The sequence below is a fragment of the Triturus cristatus genome, chromosome 2_1 (genome assembly GCF_964204655.1).
Source record: "Triturus cristatus chromosome 2_1, aTriCri1.1, whole genome shotgun sequence".
In the NCBI taxonomy this organism is placed as follows: domain Eukaryota; kingdom Metazoa; phylum Chordata; class Amphibia; order Caudata; family Salamandridae; genus Triturus; species Triturus cristatus.
The window spans coordinates 288,895,869-288,918,352 of NC_140581.1; the positions used below are offsets into that span (position 1 = coordinate 288,895,869).

At 49.8% G+C, this 22,484-nt stretch overlaps 1 protein-coding gene across 4 annotated transcripts in view; it reads right to left on the bottom strand.

Moving 5' to 3' along the window:
* RICTOR (RPTOR independent companion of MTOR complex 2) overlaps positions 1 to 22,484 on the bottom strand; it is a 1,453,900-nt gene that overhangs the window by 61,402 nt on the left and 1,370,014 nt on the right. For all 4 annotated transcript variants that reach the window (XM_085631131.1, XM_085631133.1, XM_085631132.1 and 1 more), the window contains one exon: positions 12,736 to 12,874. In XM_085631131.1, the coding sequence (XP_085487257.1) occupies positions 12,736 to 12,874 (139 nt within the window). The remainder of the gene's footprint in view (positions 1 to 12,735; positions 12,875 to 22,484) is intronic.

The following is a 22,484-nucleotide window of genomic DNA, read 5'->3' on the forward strand; positions in this document are numbered from 1 at the left end:
AAGGCGTCCCAAAAAATGCCAGAATGGTACTACACCATACCCGTATAAGTATGAGATGTAGAAACAGCACCAGCTATATACCAAACAAAAAGAGAGTGAGAGATAGAGCGAGAGAGAGAGAGTCTCGAACGAAGGAGGAAGAAGGACCACTCTCAGCTTAATGGCGCACTATGTGGACACCAACCAAAGGTTGGGGAAAACATGAAGAGATGCAACCAGAGCCTACCAGGCTAGCCCATGGAAGGAAGGAAGGCCGGCGAAGCTACAGCCAGGAAACAAAGGGCAAGAGGTAGAAACTGAGCAATGTCCTAGAAGGAACAAGAAACACGCCAAGTGCACACCCAGGCACCAAAGGGGGGACAAGGGCGAACAGTAACAATCTGAAGCACGCTGATGCGAGCCACCACTGAAACATGCACAGAGCTGACAGCCACAGAGACAACACGGTAGCGTAGCTAAAATAAGCATAGGACTGCCCCACCAGGCAGCTTGAAGACTAAGGTGAGAACTAACTCATGAAATACAGATATACAGGGTGCAGACCCTAGGACGACTAACATCAGAAGAGCTGTTCCGCAGGCACAGCCGACATAGTATAGGGTGATACCTAATGAAAGGGGCACATCCGAAGGAAGTGGCAGCAGAGACACCAGAATACCAATAGGCGTATAAATGTAGGAAAGATTCTCAGACGCAACACCCTCCGCATGCTTCGCAGGATCTTCAAGTGGCTCCCCACCGAAACAAGAAGGACGGTCACCCAGGCCCTCGTCAGAAGTAGACTCGACTACAGAAACGCACTCTACGCAGGAGCCCCGGCCAAGCTCCTGAAACGGCTTCAACGCATCCAGAACGCCTCTGCACACCTGATCCTCAACATCCCTCGCCGCAGCCACATCACACCCCACCTGAGAGACCTACACTGGCTCCCTGTCAACAAGAGGATAACCTTCAAACTCCTCACCCATGCACACAAGGCACTCCACAACACTGGACCAACATACCTCAACAGCCGACTCAGCCTCTACACCCCCACCGGACAGCTCCGCTCCGCAGACCGCGCCCTCGCCACCGTCCCCCGCATCTGAAGAGTGACCGCCGGCGGCAGATCCATTCTCCCACCTCGCCGCCAAGACATGGAACACCCTCCCCATCCGCCTGCGGCAGACCGAAGACCTTCTGACCTTCAGAAGACTTCTCAAGACCTGGCTCTTCGAACAGTAGCGGCTTCCCCCCTGGCCCCCCAAGCGCCTTGAGACCCTCACGGGTATGTAGTGCGCTTTACAAATGCCATGATTGATTGAAAAGGGACCCTATTGCTGATGATGCAGTGTACTGAAAGACACCCTGCCGCGTAGACCAAGGGCAATCCCGAGTGCAGCCCTCAAAAGCTCCCTGACCCATGGAGACATAGGACCAGACCTCACAGCAGCTAAGAGAGGTGGAGATGTAGGAAGAAAAGTACCCATGGCAACCTGTATATATACACACACACACACATATATATATATATATACATATATATACATATATTTATATATAAGGGGGTTACCATGCCAAAAAGAGGGGGGTGGGGGGAGTCATCTTTTATGTGGAGAAACCTGGAAAGGCCCTCTGCATTGACATGGTCAGCTGCAGGTCTGTGTTCCATTGTAAAGTCCAATTGCTGCAGGGAGACGGACCACTACAACAGTTTGGGGTTTTCACCTGTCATTTGCATTAACCACCTGACAGGCCTGTGGTCAGTTTGAAGAAGGAAGTGAGTACCACAGAGTTATTGTCTAAGCTTCTTCAGTGACCAAACCTCATCAAGGGCTTCCCTCTCTATGGCATTCCAACGCTGCTCATTGGGGAGTAACCTCCTGCCAATAAAAGCAACAGGCCGTTGGTCTGGGATACAACCATTTAGAAGAATGTGGAGCTTTGAGTATGGGTGCTGAGCCCATTGCTTCTTTCAGAGTGTCAAAAGCCTTTCGACAGCTCATTGTCCAGTTAACCTTTTTTGGTTGTTTCTTGGAGGTCAAGTCTGATATGGGTGCCACAATAGTACCATACCCCTTCACAACCATCCTGTGGTACCCAGTCAAGCCAAGAAATGCCCTGACCTGAGTCTGGATTGTTGGAGTCACCCAGTCCACAACCGTCTGGATCTTGAGTTGTATGGGTTGAACTTGGCCTTCACCAAGGTGACCCAAGTATACAACTGATCCCTGTACTATCTGGCACTTGTTGGCTTTCATAGTGAGACTTGCCTTCTGTAGGGCCTCAAGTACCTTTCCAAGTTGCATCAGGTGATCCTGCTAAAAGTAGCAGGATCAGCACATCAAGATATGCTGCACCAAAATACTCCAGTATCCAGACAGGAGTTTGTTCACCAGCCTCTGGAAGGTAACAGGGGCATTCTTTAGTCCAAATGACATTACAGTAAACTGGTACTGTTCATCTGGGGTTGAAAATACAGATTTTTCTTTGGCTCCTGGGGTGAAACAAATTTGCCAGTAACTGATGTTAAGTGCTCTTGGAATAGGGTGTGCGTCAGTCTTTATGCCTGCACTGAGACCCCAGTAGTCCACACAAAACCTCAGCTCTTGTTTACCCCCCCCCGAAATAAGGTTCGGGAACTAATACCACTGGGCTGTCCCTCATCAGTGACCATGAGCACAGTCACAACAGCCCTGTCATAAAAGGGTATTAAGTCGATCCACACAGCTGACCCTGTGGGGGTTCCTGGGAGTGACTACTACCTGTCTGATGTGATGAATTCCCAGCCATGCAGGAAATGCTGATTTATGACTCCTACTGGGCGGGTATGAGCCCAAGAGGGAAAAATGAAGTTGCTACAGCAGGTGTGGACAAACTGGAGGATTCAAATCCCTTCTGTTATGAACAATTCCTGTTGGTGCCATGTCCATGGCCTCGGAAAGACTAGACTGATTATTGAGGTACAGGAAGGGAGGATTGGCGTTGTCCATAAGCTAGCGCCTTAGACTGAACCCTAAATGTTCTGCAATTATGGGACAATTGCTTGAAGGGCACCAAGAGGGCCAAAGATAATGTGCTGTGGCTATCTTGGAATCGTTCTAGCCCCAATCAGCTTTATCTCCCATCAGCCTGGCACCATTGAAAGGCATTTATATTAGGGACAGTTGTACGTCACCTGAAGAACAAGTTACTTACCTTCGGTAACGATGTATCTGTAAGAAACATTAGTTAGTTAGATTCCTCACCTTAGAATATCCCCAGGCGTCAGACTGGATCCGGAAGATTTTTCATCAGCAATACCCCTTGCGCGTCGCTAGGCGTCGTCTGCGGCTCCGCGTCCGTCGTCGGCGTCGTGCGCCGGGATGACGTCGTCGGAGTACTTAGACGCCGCCCTCGCGCGCTGACGTCAGTTCTTGTACATAGCCTTCCGCGCCAGGAACGCAGAGCCATGCAAAGACCGACACTGGTGCCAAAAATAAAATCTAGGGGCCTGAAAAGGATAACCTTAACCCTAGATGTCAGTTCGCAGAACGGGGAGGATGGGAGGGTCGGTGAGGAATCTAACTAACTAATGTTTCTTACAGATACATCGTTACCGAAGGTAAGTAACTTGTTCATCTGAAAGAAACACGTTAGTTAGATTCCTCACCTTAGAATAGATACCCAAGCAATACCATCCCCGGTGGTGGGTCTGCGAACCAAGATCACACCAGAAAGTCCTGGAGGACAGAACGGCCAAAGAAGCCATCCCTCCGGACTTGGCTGTCAAGGCAATAATGCCTGGCAAACGTGTGTAGCGAAGCCCACGTCGCCGCCTGACAGATGTCCTGCAAAGGGACTCCCCGTCCCAAGGCAGTAGTAGCCGCCGTGGCCCGAGTAGAATGGGCGCGCAGCCCAACAGGAGGGTCCTTTTTAGCCAAGGAATAGCAAATTTTTATACACAAAACGACCCACCGAGAGATGGTTCGTTTGTGCACAGCTTTCCCCTTCTTAGCGCCCACGTACCCAACAAAAAGCTGGTCGTCCACCCGGAACTGTTTGGTGCGGTCCAGATAAAAGGAGAGCGCACGTTTTGGGTCCAGACGGTGGAGCCTCTCTTCCTCTTTGGAAGGATGCGGAGGCAGAAAGAAGGTGGGCAAGGTAACAGACTGCCCAAGGTGAAATGGAGTCACCACTTTAGGAAGAAAGGAGGGACGAGGCCGAAGGACAACCTTGTCCGGATGAACAGATAGAAAAGGAGGCTTTGAAGATAAAGCCTGGAGCTCACTCACCCGTCTAGCCGAGGTGATGGCTACCAGAAAAGCAGTCTTTAGAGTTAGAAGACGAAGAGGGCAATTGTGAAGAGGCTCGAAGGGAGCGCACATCAGGAATGTCAATACCAGATTCAAGTCCCACTGAGGCATTACAAAAGGGACAGGAGGGAACGTGTGTGTAATGCCTTTGAGAAAGCGTGTAACCACAGGGGACTTGAAAAGAGAAGGCTGATCAGGAAGCCGCAAGAAGGCGGAGATGGCAGCAAGATAACCTTTCAGGGTGCCCAGGGCAGAGCCCTGCTGGGCCAGAGAAAGAAGGAAGAGGAGAACCTCAGAAAGAGGGGCGGAAAGGGGATCCACAGCCTTTGCTGTGCACCATGCCACAAATTTGTTCCACCGGCAGGCGTATACCGACTTTGTGGAGGGACGCCTGGCTGCCAGAATGATATCACAGACTTCAGGAGGCAAGTCAAATGGCATCAACTGCCGCCGCTCAATCTCCACGCACGGAGGTGGAGGCTGGACAGGTTCGGGTGGAGGACCGTCCCCTGCTGCTGCGACAGAAGATCCTCCCGAAGGGGCAGACGTATCGGGGGATCGGTCAACAGACTGAGTAGCTCGGGATACCAGTATCTTCGTGCCCAATCCGGAGCCACCAAGATGACTTGGGCCCGGTCGTGCCTGATCTTCTTCAGCACTCTGGGCAGAAGTGGTATAGGCGGAAAGGCGTACAACAGACCGCAACTCCACTCGTGACGAAAAGCGTCGCCGAGCGAGTGCCGCCTTGGAAATTCCAACGCGCAGAACTGCTGACATTGCGCGTTCTCTTCGGTGGCGAATAGATCTAACCAAGGCTCTCCCCACTGCTGAAAGAGGCCTTGCGCCACTTCGGAGTTCAGACGCCATTCGTGATCCATCATGCACCGGCGGCTGAGTTCGTCTGCTCTGGCGTTCAGAGAGCCCGCCAGATGTTGAACCACCAGGGTGACGCCCTGGTGTTCCAGCCATGTCCAGAGGCGCAGAGCCTCCTGACAAAGGGTCCACGACCCCACCCCGCTCTGTTTGTTGCAGTACCACATGGCGGTGGTGTTGTCCGTGAACACCTGCACGACACTTCCCCTGACAGAGGGAAGGAAGGCTTTCAGTGCAAGCCGGATCGCTCTCAACTCCAACAGGTTGATGTGGAGACGAGACTCCGCCGGAGACCAGAGGCCTCTGATCTCCGCCTCTCCCATATGGCCACCCCATCCCAGGAGGGACGCATCCGTCACTACGACATGCTCTGGTTGGGGAAGGGAGAGGCTCTTGCCCTTGACCCACTCGCGGTCCGTGAGCCACCACTGCAACTGCTGTGCAGTGCCCTCCGAGATCAAGACATGGTCGGACAGGTTGCCGTGATGCTGGGCCCACTGAAACTTCAGGTCCCACTGCAGAGCCCGCATGCGCCGCCTGGCGTGATGCACTAGTAGGATGCAGGAAGCCATCAGCCCCAGAAGCCGCAACACTAGCCTGACCGAAACCCGGGATAGAGGCCGAAAGATGGGAATCAGGGCCCGTATATCCCGGACCCGCTGTTCCGGTGGATGGACCCGGAACTGCGCCGAATCGAGAACCGCTCCGATGAAGAGGAGCTTCTGAGAGGGACTCAAGTGTGACTTCGGCACGTTGATGGAAAACCCCAGCAAATGCAGGAGATCCGCCGTAGTCTGGAGGTGGGAGACGACTGCCTGGGGCGAGCCCGCCTTCAACAACCAGTCGTCGAGATAGGGGAAGACTGGAACCCCTGATCTGCGCAGATGAGCTGCGACCACCGCCATCACTTTCGTGAACACCCGAGGGGCACTGGTGAGGCCGAAGGGGAGCACGGTAAACTGAAAGTGCTCTTGGCCCACCGTGAACCGCAGGTAACGCCGGTGGGCCGGCAGGACGGGGATATGGAAATATGCGTCCTGCAAGTCCAACGCTACCATCCAGTCTCCAGGGTCTAGGGCAGCTAAAACCTGAGCCAACGTGAGCATCTTGAACCTTTCCTTTCGGAGGAAGGCATTGACGTTCCGGAGGTCCAAGATAGGGCGTAGGCCCCCTTTGCCCTTCTTGGGAACCAGAAAGTAGTGGGAATAACAACCACGACCTACTTCTGGACTCGGAACGCGCTCGACGGCCCCCTTGGCCAAGAGAGCCGAAACTTCCTCGCGGAGAAGATGCAAATGATCCCCCGAGATACGGTGGTGCTGCGGTGGCATGGCTGGAGGGGTCGTCTCGAAGGGGAGGGAGTAGCCCCTTCGGACGATTTGCAGCACCCACCTGTCCGATGTTATGGACCGCCAGTGGAGCAGGTGATGGCGAACTCTGCCGCCCACTGGCGTGGTATGGGCCTGAAAGCTCGGACTAGGAGGGCTTTGAGGCGGATGCTGCAGGGGTGGAAGTGGGCTGACCACGTCGGCCTCCATTTCCGCCACGGCGGAAGCCACGTCCGCGACCGCGCGCAGGTTGGTTCTGCGGCTGGTGGCTTTGCGGACGTGAGGAGGCGCCCCTTCCTTGGCCACGAAAGGGGCGAAAAGCGGAGGTGTGCGCCCGCGGAGCCGAGAGGCCCAAGGACTTGGCCGTAGCCCGGGAGTCCTTAAAGCGGTTCAGCGCACTGTCCGCCTTCTCACCAAACAGGCGAGTGCCATCAAAGGGCATGTCCATGAGGGTGGTCTGGACATCCCCGGAAAATGACGTGGACCGCATCCAGGCGTGGCGGCGGAGCGCCACCGTGGTCGAAATCGCCCGACCCAGCGAGTCCGTGGTGTCAAGCCCACATCGTATGGCGTGCCGTGCTGCATCCCTCCCATCGGCCAAAGCCTGGGTAAGACGCGTCCGGACCTCCTCCGGACACAGGGGCAGCACGTCCTCCACCGTATCCCACAGGGAATGGGAATAACGGTCCAAGAGACAGGCGGTATTTAAGGACCGCAGGCCCAAACTAAGGGACGAAAACAGTTTCTTGCCAAACTGCTCGAGTCTCTTGGAATCCCGATCCGGCGGAGCGGTCGGGAAGGAGGATTGGGAAGTAGAGGCCTGGATAACCAGACTCTCGGGGGTGGGGTGTTGGGACAGGAAACTGGGGTCGCCCGGAGCAGGGCGGTGGCGCCTGGCAACGTTCCTATCCACAGGAGGAACTGTGGAGGGCTTGGACCACGTGCCCTGCAGAACGTCAGTGAGGGCCTCGTTGAACGGCAGCAGAGGTTCAGTGGAGCTTGCTGAGGTTTGAAGCACCTCAGTGAGGATGTTAGTCCTCACAGCCACGGCAGGCAACTCGAGCCCAAGGGCCTCGGCCGCCTTGCGCAGCACCACAGAAAATGCTGCACCCTCCTCCGAAGCCACGGTCGGAGGAGAAGTGAATCCAGTGTCTGGCGAGGTGCCCAGCCCACTGGCCTCCCCCAGTTCATCTGCCCAGTCCTGAGAAAGCTGTGACTGAACAGCCAGAGGGTCCTCGAACCCCTCCCAGTCGCCCCCTTCTTCCGATTCCTGATAAACAGGAGGAATGATCGGAACCGGACTGTAGAGATGGTAGGACTCAAGCGGCGTCGGATGCGGCGTCGGCGGACGCCGTGCCGGCGTCGTGTCCGGATGAGGGCTAAACTGGGGTGTCGGCGTCACAGGCGTCGGCGGCGCCGGTGACGGCGTCGGTGGTTCAGGCGTCGGCGCCGGTGGAGGAGTGACTAGGTCAACCGGCGTCGACTGGGGCCCAGGCAAGGGCCCCGCGGGGACCTGCGGCGTCGAGACCGGAGTCGTCGACGGCGCCGGGGCCGGAGCCGCCGGCACGCGAGGTCGCCCAGTCGAGTCCGCGGGGCCCGAAGGCGCGCCAGCGGGCGTCGACGGCGGGGCCAGGCTCCTCATGGCCGAGAGGAAGGCACTGATCTCCGCCGGCGCCGCGTCAGCCCCAGGGACCGGAAGGTATGGGGGCGGACGCGGCACCTGCGGCTCCGCCGGAGCCGCGGGGGTGGAACCACCCTGACCCTCGGCCGAGTCGCGCGACCGGCGAGGGGAGTCCGAAGAGCGATGTCGCCTCTTGGACTTCTTTGAGCGTTTGGACTTACCCGACGACTTGGAGCCGGACGAGCGATGGCGTCGGCTAGGGCTCCGCGAGCGATCCTTGGACCTCCTCCTGGACCGGGATCGCGCACGACGCGGAGCCGAGTGGCGAAGCTCGAGAAGCTTGCGGGACCGCTCCCGCCTAGCCTTCGAAGTCAGGGCCTGACAGTCGTTGCACGACTCCGCGTCGTGGTCGGGGCCTAAGCAGTAGAGGCACCGGCGGTGGTGATCGGTCACCGACATCAGTCGATGACAATCCTCGCAAGCCTTGAACCCAGGCATCCTACCGGCACCAGATGTCGACAGACAAGGATCAAAAATGATCAAAAAAGATTTAGTCAAAAAAGACTAAAAGGGGTAGCTCTCCCGGATCTGCGCTTACTGGCGCGGAAAAAAGAAGAACTGACGTCAGCGCGCGAGGGCGGCGTCTAAGAACTCCGACGACGTCATCCCGGCGCACGACGCCGACGACGGACGCGGAGCCGCAGACGACGCCTAGCGACGCGCAAGGGGTATTGCTGACGAAAAATCTTCCGGATCCAGTCTGACGCCTGGGGATATTCTAAGGTGAGGAATCTAACTAACGTGTTTCTTTCAGATATGTTGGTTAACTGCATACAGCTTTGCATTCTGAGCACGATACTGGTGCCAATAGCTCTGCCAATGCAGTTTATAGTGTTTGGCTGGTATGGTCAACATGTATTGTTTGGGCTAGTGAGACCTCTGGGGTCCTCCAGAATGGCCGGAATGATACTGACATGTATAAATAGCGTGTGGATGTACCTCCCAAGAAGAAAAACTGCATTTATGGATCTAAGTGTTAGAATGGCTGATGAGAACATTCTCTTTCAAAATTTAGAAGTTCTCTTCAATTCCCTATCAGGATAGTTGGTCGTAAAAGAATATGGATTATCCTCACTTGCTGAAACTGGAGTAATTAAGCTCTCTAGAATCAGGAACTTAGTTAGGAAGATTGGATCATTGGGGCCTTGTCTATCCCCCAGGTCGAATGATTGACTGGCAGGCATAAGCATGGCTGTGACCACATAGCCAGTACGGCATCAGTAAGGGCTTCATTAAACGGCAATAACTATTCAGACAACCTAAACAAACAGCAAAAGGTGCACCACCTTCTTTTTTTTTGCAGATATCCGACAGGGGTGGTCTCCCTTGTTTGAACAAGGAAGATGCGGAATCGGGCATCCTAAGGACTGATCTTTCTGTCCGTATCATTGGACGAAGTCTCATTATGAATCACGCTGGAAGGTTGTGATTTCACTGATGTTATTTAACAGATTACTTTACCTCTAATCGACACACTTACCCTGTGAATTGTCAATGAATGGTGTTTTTGGAATCGCTACTACTGCAAACATATATTGGTGTATCACAGTTTACGCCCTGAAGAAGTCCCAAGTTGGACGAAACGCGTCGGCTGCTTTGGCTGTTTTTAATGCATATATAACAAATGAATAATAAAGAAGAATTTTTTGTAAAGAAAAGACATCGAGGATATGGACTAATTTAAAATACACTGTATTTTCTGAGGTGGTGCACCTTTTGCTGTTTGTTTAGGTATGCTCCAGAGGCTGGAACAGCATTGTGCTGGCGGGTGCTAATCAAGAGTGCACACTTAGGGTGAATTTGAAATATCACCAACTAATATGATGGGGTAATAAGAAATCCAGTGCTGTCTTAGTGGGATACCGGCAGCTTTGTTCTTTAGTAACTATTCAGACAACGTTACCGCTGGTTGAAGAATCCAAGTTAAAACATTTGCCTTTCACTGCAGTGGGCAACTGAGGAGACGCAGCTTACCTCCATAACCACCTCTGCTAATGAATCTCCTCCTTCCATTGGTGACCCAGGAGACGACTAGCTCCATTTCAGGAGATATGTCTAGCCCACTGGTTATTTTCAAGTCTGCATACAATGAATTCTGAGTATAATGAGGGAAACCTGTCCCCAAAAATCGCCATCAGTGTCCTGGGGGGCATAGGTGCTTCTTACACTGGGTTAAATCTGAATCATAAATACAGAAAATCTACTGTTGGTATTGGCACCGGGCAAAGGTATTAGGTTGGTTTCTGGCTGAATAACTGATGGTTGCTCGTTCGTGATTTCATAGCATGACACAGGCCTGGATCGGGCCAATGCCAGTTCGGGGTCAGAGATCGGCATCAGGATCAGATCATTGACCGGCTCTAATAGAGTTGGTGCGGGAGCCAGCATTGAAGGAACCGGCATACATAATGGTGCCAGAGAAGAAGTCAGTGTTGGGAAAAGTCCCTCAGCGGCAGTCAGTGTAAGGGGGAAGACCTTCCGGCAGAAGTCTGATTATAGACCCCTGTGGCTCCTTAGGGCCTGAAAGTACACTAGAGGAAACTGAAAGCTCAGCAAAGGTCAGCAGAACGTCCTTGTTAAAAGGTGCTATCTCCAGCGGAATAGATGACAGCTCAAGAAAATTCAGGCGCACTGGGACTAACTGCTTGATCAGTTCTGAGGCAGGGGACATTGGAAGGGTGCGATCCGCATGTCAACATCCTCGCACCTTCCTGCTAGCCTTTGAGAGGAAGGATGGGGGAGAGTTCTGCTTGGCTTCCTTGGTTCTTATGTTTAGTTATTAATTTGGACGTACTGGAAGACTTCAAACCAGAAGGGGATTTTTTGCTGGAGAAGCACCAAGACCGGGATCGCAACTTGGAGCAGGAGCTCTGCTTTGACCGTGACCTCTTTTTGTGCCCTGCGATGTAAAGTTTCATCTCCAGGTCCGCAATCGCCTGGGGGTGCATAAGGATATGTGTCCCACGACTTGGAACAGAACCTGGAGCCCAGGCACCAAGACACATATCATTCAGGTTCATGACTGACATCTGCTTCCTGCAGTCTCGACGTGGTTTGTATTCTGTAGTTTTCTGTGGGAACATTGCTCCTTAGAACGCTGTTTGAAAACGTATAAGTCATAGGAAAATGGACAAAGTTAGGAGTAAAGCTCCGGATACATGACAAAGAGCGTGGAAAAAGGGAATTGATATCAGCGTGCAGGGGTGGTGCTTCTATGTGACTCTACGCTCTCTCTCCAGGGGCAGTATGGAGTCAACATAGAGTCACATGGCACAACCTACAGGTGCATTAATAAAGAACTCTCTAGATCCAGTCTCACCTCTAGGGATATTTTAAAAGTGAGGAATCTAAAAGTATCCATCAGAAAAGGACACATTTGAATACCCTTGCCAGAAAAATACCTGCCATGGCTGTAAGAAGGTGAAGGCCATAGGGAATATGTTGGCTCTTGAAGAGAAAGGAGAAAGCACATTTTGAGCTAGAGTGGTGGTTAAAGGATGCAATCACTAAATAAGTAGCCTTCCACCTGTTGCCTCCCTTTGGCCAACCAGCCTCCCAATTCCATCATGGAGTCTGAGAGGGAATGCAGGAATACAACATTAAAGATGAGAAGAATATTTAAGTGAAAGGTATAAGAGAACAACTTATTGCAAAATGAGTGATTTGCAATTATACTGCTGTCATTAGATACTCATTGAGCAGCAGCGTTTTTAGCACAGAGCTATGCTTGTATAGCTCTTCATAAATGTTACTTTGTGAGATTTTAAAGCAAACTCCTTTCTCTGTGATCATATATAAAATAAAAAGTATGAACGCATGGCAAAAGCTCCTTATGTCTGTGAAGGAGTAAGCGTTTTGGGAGCCTGTTGTACTGGAAAAGAAGGTCACACCTGCTGCTTCTCGGCCACAGATGCGGATGAGGGATGGGAGGGTTTTCTCTCCATGTCACCCCATTAGGAACTGGCATAGCGATAGCCGCAGCCATGGGTTTAAAGTGTGCCGAATCCATTACGGGCCCTATATTGATGTCGTTAACTTTAGGGGCAAAAACGCTGATCGATTTATGAACAATGAAAGTAAAATACCAAAAGGTAATCCACACGAGCGATTTAGTTCTGTTTTATATTTCACATGTTTTATTTAATGTTGCAACCTCAATGAGCGTTAGCTCATTCCGGGATGTTATATTTCTGTATATTTTTCTTGTAGCAAATTACTCTAGTGTAGTGCATACCTTGAACTAAGTAACCTCCAGGTGTTTATAACCGGCCACAATTTAGAGCACTGGAATAGAGGTTCCCATTGTATTCAACACAGAAAGTTACAGCAAATGAATTTGAGGGAGCACCACCCTACCTTACCCTCAACCACTTCTTCACCTCCCCTACTTTGTCTCTCTACTTCACCCTTCTAGCTTGCTCTTTCAACCTCTTCTCTCACTTCTGCAACACTCTCTCTTTCATATGCATCTCGCCAAAAATAACACTAAGAAGTCTCCATTAAATTACGCTACAGCTGGAAGGAAACGAAAGTCATTATATGTAAATAAATGTTTAAGTTTGTTGAGTAAAACACTTACGTGTAGAAACTGCACATCTTGGAATAGCTCCTGTATAAACCTCCGAGATGGCAGCCGAAATGTGCAATGTGCAAGCAAGAATGAAACTTCAGAGTACAAACAAATATCATCAAACGCCTGGGGGAATTTCTCCTTGATTCTAAAAATAAAAACATGGAGGCATTATTAAAATCTTATTCATAAAACAATTCATGACCTCCTATATAACTGCTGAATGCTCTGTCAGAAGAACAAGTTACTTACCATGGTAACGCCTTTTCTGGTAGAAACTATCTAACCACAGATTCTACAAATAGTGAATTTACCCAGGTGCCAGACTGGATCCAGAAGATTTGCACAGCAACTCCCTTGAGCACTGGTAGGTGGCACTGTGTGGGCTTGCATCAGGTTCACCCTGTCCTAGATGCACGCTGAGTTCAGTTTCTCTTTGATCTTTGTCCATGCCTTCTAACACAGAGCACATATAAATCAGAATATGCCAGTGTGCAGATTTCTAATCTTGGGATCGTATTAATGAGCTGTATGAGTCCATTCCACAGAAGGGGGAGGATGACAGTTCTGCGACGAATCTGGGATGTGCAAGAAGCTTTACCAGGAAAGGCGCTACCAAAGGTGCGCAACTTGTTCTTCTGACAGAGACCTCTAACTGCAGACTATTCATCTTGTGAATAGATACCAAATCTGTACCTCTCCAGTCGATGGTTCTGCTGAATAATTCATACCGGGAAATGCAGAACAGACTAGGCAAAATGCCTGTCCCACCAAACCTGGCTGTCCATAGTGCTTTGTTAACGTTTGTATGTCCATGTAGCGGCTTGGCAGATGTCCAAGACTGGCACAGTGGAAGCAAGCAGCTTTTACTCTGGTGGAATTACTGCACAAGCCTTCTAAGGGCTGCTTCTTGGCTAGCCCATAGAACATCTTTATGCATGATACAATCCATTGGGAGATGGTTCCCTTTTGTACTGTTTGTCCCTTTTTGGTCAAGAGAAGTTCACAAAAAGGTGATCGTCTAATTGATGGCCTCTTGTCTGACCAATGTAAAAGCGGAGGACCTTCTTATGAACAAGGTAGCAGAGTCGCTCTTCTTCCTTGGACAGATGAGGTTGGGCGTAGCAAGACAGCTAAGTAATGGTATGTCCTATGTGGAAGGGCATGACCACCTTTGGCAACAAAGTCACTTGCTTTTCTGCAACACCAATTTGCCTGTACGGACAAGGCATGAAGTTCACTCACTCGTAGTGCAGAGGTGACAGTGATGCGGAACACTGTCTTTATGGTCAAAAGCAGTACAGGACAGCTGTGTATTCAATTCAAAAGGAGTGAACACAAAATAGGCGAGAAACAAATTAAGTCCCACTGCAGCATCACAAAAGGTGTTGGCAGGAAAGAACAAATTACTTACCTTCGTTAACACATTTTCTGGTAGAGAATAAACTCTGACAGCTGGGCAATATCCTACGGTGAGGAATTTATGGTTAGAAGTCTCTATTAAAAATGGGGCTCAGGCCCTTCAAGATTTGAAAAGGGTTGGCTGATCGGGCAACCGGAGGAAGTCTGAAAGATTACCCTTAACGCACAAGTTACTACTTGTGTAACGATATATCTGTAAGAGACATTAGTTAGTGATAGATTCCTTACCTTAGAATATCCCCAGGCGTCAGACTGGATCCGGAAAGTTTCGCTTAGCAGTACCCCTGCGCGTCAGTAGGTGGTGTCGTGCGGCTCCGCATCCGTCACTGGCGTCGTAAGCGCCGAGATAACGCCACAGAGAGTACTTAGGCGCCACCCATGCGCGCTGACGTCAGTTCTGTACACAACTTTCCGTGCCAGGAACGCAGAGCCATGCAAGATACTGACCATTGGTGCAGAAAATTAGGGCCCTAAGAGGGATGACCTTAACCTTAGTAACCAGTTCGCAGAACGGGGAGAATGGGTGGGGCGGTAAGGAATCTATCACTAACTAGTGTCTCTTACAGCTATATCGTTACACAAGTAGTAACTTTTGCATCAGAAAGAGACATGTTAGTGATAGATTCCTTACCTTAGAATAGATACCCCAGCAATACTAACCCCGGTGGTGGGTCTGCGAACAAATTACACCAGAAAGTCACGGAGAACAGAACGGCCAAAGAAGCCATCTCTCCGGACTTGACTGTCAAGGCAGTAATGCTTGGTAAACATGTGCAGCGAGGTCCACGTAGCTGACTGACAAATGTCCTGCAAGGGAACGCCGCGTCACAAGGCAGTAGTGGCTGCAGTTGCCCTGGTAGAATGGGCACACAGCCCCACAGGAGGCTCCTTCTTATCCAAGGAGTAACATGCTTAGATGCACAGAACGAGACACCGGCGAGATGGTTCGTTTGTGCACGGCCCGACCTTTTTTGGCGCCCACGTAGCCAACAAAGAGCTGGTCATCCACCCTGAAGTACGAGTTACTTACCCTCGGTAATGATGTATCTGGTAGAGATTATTCTAGCCGCAGATTCCTTCACGTAGAATTATCCCCAGGCGTGAGACTGGATCTGGAAACTTTTTTGCCACAGCACATCTGCGAGCCGGGGGTGGGGCGACATCACGTGACTCCGCCCAGGCGTCGTCCGCGTACGCGACGTCAGCGAGGTCATTTAAGACCCGCCCCGGCGCACCTACGTCAGTTTTCTTCGACGAACTTTTCCGCACCACAACGCGGAACCATCAGATAAAAAACTGTGGAAGCATGGGAACAGTGTGCGAAGAGCAGAAAAATTGGAAAGAAATGGTGACTAACACCACCACCAGAGTAGTGCCAACACTGCAGAACCCAAGGGCAGGAAAAGAAGAGGAAGAACAAGCAGAAACCTGCGCAGTCACCCTGCCAGCACATAGACAACCGGCCAACCCTGTGCCCCGGAGGTAAAGAACATGCGTAAAATTCATGGCACACGTAGTAACCCCCTCCACCCCCCCACCCCCCCCCCTCATCCTGAGCAAGGAATGGGATCAGTTCCAAGACAGACCGGGACAACAAACCTCCAAGTCACCCCAACCTAGAGGGCAACCAACCACGAGGGAGAAGGGCAAGACAAGGCCAGATGACCCTTAATCAGAGGATAGCAATGGAAGGAAGGGAGGGGAGGGAGGACAGGGATAGACCTGGAGTAGCCAGAGCAGCAGGGCACCGGAACCCAATCCTCAAAAGGACCAAAGGAGGAATGAAACGCACCCACCCAGACGGAGCCACCCGTCAAGAACAAGGAAGGCACTCACAGGAGACACAGCCCCCCCACCGGGAGGCGAGTACCGAAGACCAACCCAAGGGTCCTCGCAGAATAGGGGAGGAAGGGCGGGCCGTGAAGGAATCTGCAGCTAGAATCGTCTCTACCAGATACATTGTTACCGAAGGTAAGTAACTCTGATAGAGACTACTAGCCGCAGATTCCTTCACCCTAGCCATACTCCCTGGGAAGGAGGGTCTGCGAAAGGACCCCACCACCCAATGCAGAACAGAGGGCCCCACAGGGGACCAGACCTCGTTCCTGCTAGGCCAAGGGAACCCCCACAAGCAGAACCCCACTGACCCCAAGGGGATGTAGGAGGGAAAGAAGGCTGAAGAGGCTCACAGCAGAGGAACCAAGGGCAAGGACGGAGAGGCCGAAGCACCCCACTCCCCCACAAGGCAACATAGCTTCTGCCCAATGCCAAGACAGGAAAAGCAGAAGAATAAGCAGCCTAGAGGGCCCAAGGAAACGAGGGAAAAGAAGGCGAACCCACTCCAGATGGAGAGCAGTCTGCCAGCCAGAACAGCTCCGGCAGTCAAAGCCGCCAGAAGCAAGAAGAACAGCCTGAGGCCCCAGGAAGGCCGAGTAGGCGACGCCTGGCAAGAGAGAACACAGGATCATAACAGAACTCGGGACAGGAGCAGGGAGAGGAGGAGATGCCCGGGCACACCACTACAAGTGGCCGCGCACAGGACCTCAGGAAGCAAAAGCAACCTACCCCTAAACGCTATGGAGAACAGGCACCCGAAGGCGACCAGAACCCTATAGCAAAGCACAAGCTATATGACAGCTACCACTACCCCACATAGGGTACGTTAAGTCCCAAGGTATGGGAACCCTCTTTGGAAGAACTTCCGCAGCAGAGGAAAAACAAAAGAGCCACGGGGAAAAAAAACACCCCCTTGAAGGTGTGATAAGCAGCCCAAGCAAAGCAGTAGGCCGAATCTCAGGGCCAAGTCCGCACAACAACTCCTGCAGAACCCACACACAATCAACACAAGGGCCGTCCAGCAGCCAACAATGCCAAAGTCCCAAGAAAGGACGTAAACGGCCAGAAAACACACTCCACAGCCAGAACAACCGGCCTAAGAAGTCCCAGAATCAACCCAACTCAGAAGTCACTGAGGAGGGGACGGAGGAGGAGGAGGATAAGGCGGAGGAGGAGGACGGAGCCCCGCCAAGAGCCTTTGGATAGCGGAGTCGGCTGGGGCATTTAACAGGCTGCCATCAAACGGAAGGTCAATGAGTCGCTCCCGAATTTTCTCAGGGAATACTCCGTCACGAAGCCAAGCATGACGACGGAGAGCGACTGAGGAAGCCATGGCCCGGCCCAGCACCTCTGAGATGTCCAGAGCGGAGCGGAGAATAAACGCCGCAAGCTCCCGGCCATCCAATGCATGATGCCGTAAGTCCACCTGACCAGACTCCTGGGACGCCCAAGATCCCAGAGACTCAGCCGAGTCCCACAAACAGGAGGAGACCCTAGCCAGCACACACAAGGTGTTAAGGGCCCGCAGGTCCGCTCTGGTCGAGGCGAACATGTTGCGCCCCGAAGAGTCCAGCCTGGGGCCTCGCGGGACGGCAGAGTCAACAGTGGCGGCAGGGAGGGAAAACCAGTCCGCAAAAGGGGGCTTGCGGCTGAGGGGTGAAGGGAATGACACGCCGGGTCACGCGGCGTCGGGAGGTGCCGGTGCAGAAGATGCAGAGGCACCGGGTCCCCTGAGGGAGGACGCCTCCAAGCCCCCGTCAAGGAAGAAAGGAGCGAACCTTCAAAGGGAAGTAAGAATTCACTCCCACCAGAGCCCTGGTGAAGGACCTCCAATAGATGGTCCACCGGAAAGTGAAAACGTGAGAACTGCACTCCCCAAGTCTTGGGGTGTGTCCCTCGGGCACAGTTATTGTCCTCTCGTGGAGGTTTCAAATGCTTGTCAAAAGATTAAACTTGAAAGTTCATCGAATTTCAATTTGAAAAACTTTATTTGTCATCGTTTTTTTTGGCGTTCATTTCAATCACATTACGATAGCAGAGGCGTAGGTATTGAGCTCCCAATGCATTTCGGCATGAGCCTTCGTCAGGGGAAATCTACGATTAGCAAAAGGTAGAGTAAATGCTATGTGTAGGAACAGTGAGACATATGGCGATTATTTACGCTCGGTGGAATAGGTCTAGTGGGTGAATAATGAAATATAAACGTGGATTTAAATGTAAAACAAAAAGTGCATCATGGGGATATACGTGAACGGACTCGTGATGAAAGGAAAATGCTTGCGGGTGTACAGCTCCGTGTTAGGGAGTTTTTAAAGTGAAAGACGTGCAAGGAAGACCCGTCGGGATACTATCCAAGGTGTGGGAAGCTAGCAAATCTTAGTAAACGACTACTAGGGTGTTAAAGGGCATACCGTAAAACATGCAGATCGTGACGTGTAAAGTATTCTTACCGAGTGCTGAAAAGCCTCATCGCGTCTTCCGTATGTGGTGTTCCGCATCTGGGTTTGTGCGCGAATGGATTTAAATGTTGGGAAGCTGACGTGAGTGACGTGCACCGAGGGGAGTGACCATAAGAGTAGACATGGGACTGTAGTGATGTAAAAACAGTAAACGGACCATGCTGGTGATATTGTTAGATTCAGAGGAGAAAAGACGGCGAGATATAGTTGTTCTGTTAATGTGATAAAGAGTGGGAAAGAAAAAGAAAAAAATGCCTATGTGGGTGTAAGCGTAAATGGTAGGGATGGTAATGCCAAGAGAGAGGTGGTGATATGTCGAAGTCGGAACCTATGGAAACAGAAGCGTCAGTGGTAAAGGATTTAGGGGATGAGTGTAAAGCAAGAATAAAGTATGGTAGTTGATGTGTGGTACATAGTTATTAATGAGTCAATGATCAGTCTGTAAAATGTACAAGACTAGACATACATTAATAATGAAATTTCATAAATACAAGATATAGAATGTGTAATCACAGGTAACATGAAAATTCAGTGCGATCATTTAAACCATCCGGTTTCATTGAATTTAAATAATAAATCCAGTGGTTTTCTCTTTGTAGCATGAAGTTGCGATTGTCTCTCCCTTCTTTTTTTGTGACGATTTCAAGAATGCAAAATTTTAATTGGCTAACATTATGTCTAGCTTCCATGAAGTGTTGAGCGACTGATGATTTGGGTTGTTTAGTCCTAATGTTAGATTTGTGCTCATTGAGTCTTACTTTCATCTTTCTTTCGGTTTGTCCAACATAAACTTTGCCACAGGGGCACTTAAGCATGTAAATAACATTGGATGTGTCACAGGTTGCCGTTAGCTTCAGTTTGATTTTGTGTCCCCTCATGGGATGTGTGATGTGGTCGCCTTTTATAATGTTATTACAGTTGTTGCAGTTCAAGCAAGGGATAGTTCCTTTGATTGAAGAGTGTGTGAACGGTTGGTCTTGTTGTTTCAGAATTTCACCGATGTTTTTGTTTCTTGTATAAGCGAAAATTGGTTCCTCATCAAAAATATGATTAAAGTCCTGCTCTAGTTTAAGCAGTTGCCAATGTTTTTTGATTATTCGTCTGTAGCTTGTACTCATGGTGGAATACTTGGAAACTACCGTGATTTGGTTACTGGTTGGTTTGGATTGTGTGGTAAGAAGTTGATCACGATTCTTGGTGGTGGATCTTTCTTTCGCTTTTAGCAGTACCTGATCAGGGTAGCCACGAGATTTGAATCTTTGTGTGAGAATGTTGAGTTGATCCAAGGATTTAATAGGGTTAGATACAATCCTTTTTACACGTAGCATTTGGGAATATGGTAGATGTTGTTTGAGTGATGGCGGATGGAAGCTTTGGTAATGGAGGGTATTATTCCTGTCTGTGCTTTTCCTGTATAGGTTGGTCTCAAATCCCGTAGATGTTTTGGTGATGGTGACGTCCAAGAAGGTGATAGAGTCTGGATGAATATTGAAGGTGAATTGTAATCGTTGGTCAATGTGATTGAGGTCATCTAAAAGATTTTTGAGAGCTTGGTCCGAACCTTTCCATATGATGAATATATCATCAATGAACCTGAGATATATTTTTAGGTGGTTGGTCCATGTGGGTATGGTGAGGATGTGGTCTTCTTCGAATTGCTTCATGAAAATATTGGCATACGCTGGAGCTGCGCAATTTCCCATAGACGTGCCCGTTAGTTGTTGGTACCATTCATTGTTGTGTTCGAAATAGCTGTGAAAAAGGGTAAATTGCATTAATTCCATAAGGAAGACCTGCAAGTTGTGTGGATATTTCGAGTGCAGTAATGCCTGTTTCGATAGCCTCCAAGCCCATCTGATGAGGGATGGAGGTATATAAGGAATTAACGTCCACCGTACAGATGATGATGTTTTCGTCGTGTGATGTAGTTACTTGGTTGAGTTTAATGAGGAAGTCGGTGGTGTCTTTGAGAAATGATTTCATGGAGATAACACTGGGTTGAAGATGGCGATCTAGATACTTGCCAACTGGTTCATGAAGGCTTCCTCGTGTGGATACGATGGGTCGGCAGGGGGGTTTGGTAGGGTGTTTGTGAATTTTGGGTACCATAAAGATAGTAGGACTTTTTGGATTTGGTTGAATAAGAAATTTTTGGACCTTCTCATTTATGGTGCCGTTGTCAACTGCACCTTGTACGATTGCCGATAAGACGTCTCTGTATTGTGTTGTAGGATTAATTTCCAGTTTCATGTATGTTTCAGAGTCCTGGACGTGAGTTGATATTTGGGTGTTGTAATAATCGGAATTAAGTACAACGAGAGCTCCACCTTTATCCGCTTTGGTGCAAATGATGTTAGGGTTGTGTGCGATAGTTTTTAAGATATCTATCTCTTTGTTGGTGAGGTTGCTGTGTTTGGATCTGTTTCTGTTGTAATTGAGTTTAGATAGGTCGTTTTTCACAACTGATTCAAATAAATCTAAGCTTTTATGGCTAACTGGTGCCATGAAGGTGCTTTTAGACTGTAAACCCATTAGGGGATCCTCTTTTTGTTCTTTCGTGGTTGTCAGAACGTTGTCAAAGAAGTGGCGAAGTCTAAGTTTCCTCATGAGTTTGTAGAGGCTGATGTGTAGTTCAAGTAGGTTGCTTTCCGCTGTAGGTACAAATGATGTGCCCTTCTGTAAAACATTTATTTCAATGTCGCTGAAATGGTAGTCAGAGATGTTAATGACTAAGTTGTCTATTGGTTGGTTTTCTTTGTACGGTCCCTCTTGGGCAAGGTGGTGCGAGTTTGTGGTGGGTCTTTGTCCTTTTCCCTGATTTTTTCTGCGACTCCTCCTGGGTCTTCCTGCCATGACGGGCCTACCCCTAAAAAAGGAGTCTCCTCGCTGTTTAGTGTGGTGGTCGACGTAGATGGTGTGTCCATTGATGTTGTTGCAGGTGTCATATCCTTCATGGGGGGCCTTCTCTGTGGCTGGGTTCGATCACTGTCAGAGGATGAGGTTTCAGTATTGGTGGTATAAGGTTTGTTTTGTCTCCGTTTGGCATAAATTTCGGCCCAGGAGTATACTTCCCCCATTTTGTAGTCGGTCGTATCTCTCCGAAATTTTCGGATTTTACGTTGGTTGACTTCCTCTGTATGTTTTGCCAATTGTTTATTAATATCCTCCAATATTTCATTGAGGTCTTCAGTAGTCAATGATTTTTCTAATTCCGTTTTAATGTCGTGGATGTCTTTAGTTAGCTCTTCCAAGATGGTTGATAGTTCTTCTATAATCAGAAGGATCAAGTCTAAAGAACATTTATTCAGGATAGCAAACCATTTGTCTTTGAACTTCTGTTGGTTTTTGCATAAGGAAGGTTTGAGTGGTATTCTGAGTCCCCTTGGGATTCTTTGGGCTTTGTGGTATCTGATCAATGTACTTGCATGTAAGCGTTGGTTGATTTCTTTTTTGGAGAGGTATAGAAGCTGACGAATATTCTGTTCCTTTGTGTTCCCGATTGAGGAGGTGGTAGTATCCTCTTGTATGAGCGCGTAGATTCTTGAAACTTCCTCTTGACTATAGGCGAATGTGTCCGCTCTTGTGTCCGTTAGATTTGATATTTCATCGAATTGCATGATTTTTTTTGTTTTTGGTTTGCGTGCTGCGTACTATTTTTCGGAATGTAGATGTTCAAATACAAATGAGGTGAGTAGTACACGCACTGCCTGGTGGTTATTTGGTTGGTTGTCTTTTATTACGTGCTCCAAGGTCTCACTCTCCGAAATCTGAGTGAGTAAGTGAAAACGTGAGAACTGCACTCCCCAAGTCTTGGGGTGTGTCCCTCGGGCACAGTTATTGTCCTCTCGTGGAGGTTTCAAATGCTTGTCAAAAGATTAAACTTGAAAGTTCATCGAATTTCAATTTGAAAAACTTTATTTGTCATCATTTTTTTTGGCGTTCATTTCAATCACATTACGATAGCAGAGGCGTAGGTAATGAGCTCCCAATGCATTTCGGCATGAGCCTTCGTCAGGGGAAATCTACGATTAGCAAAAGGTA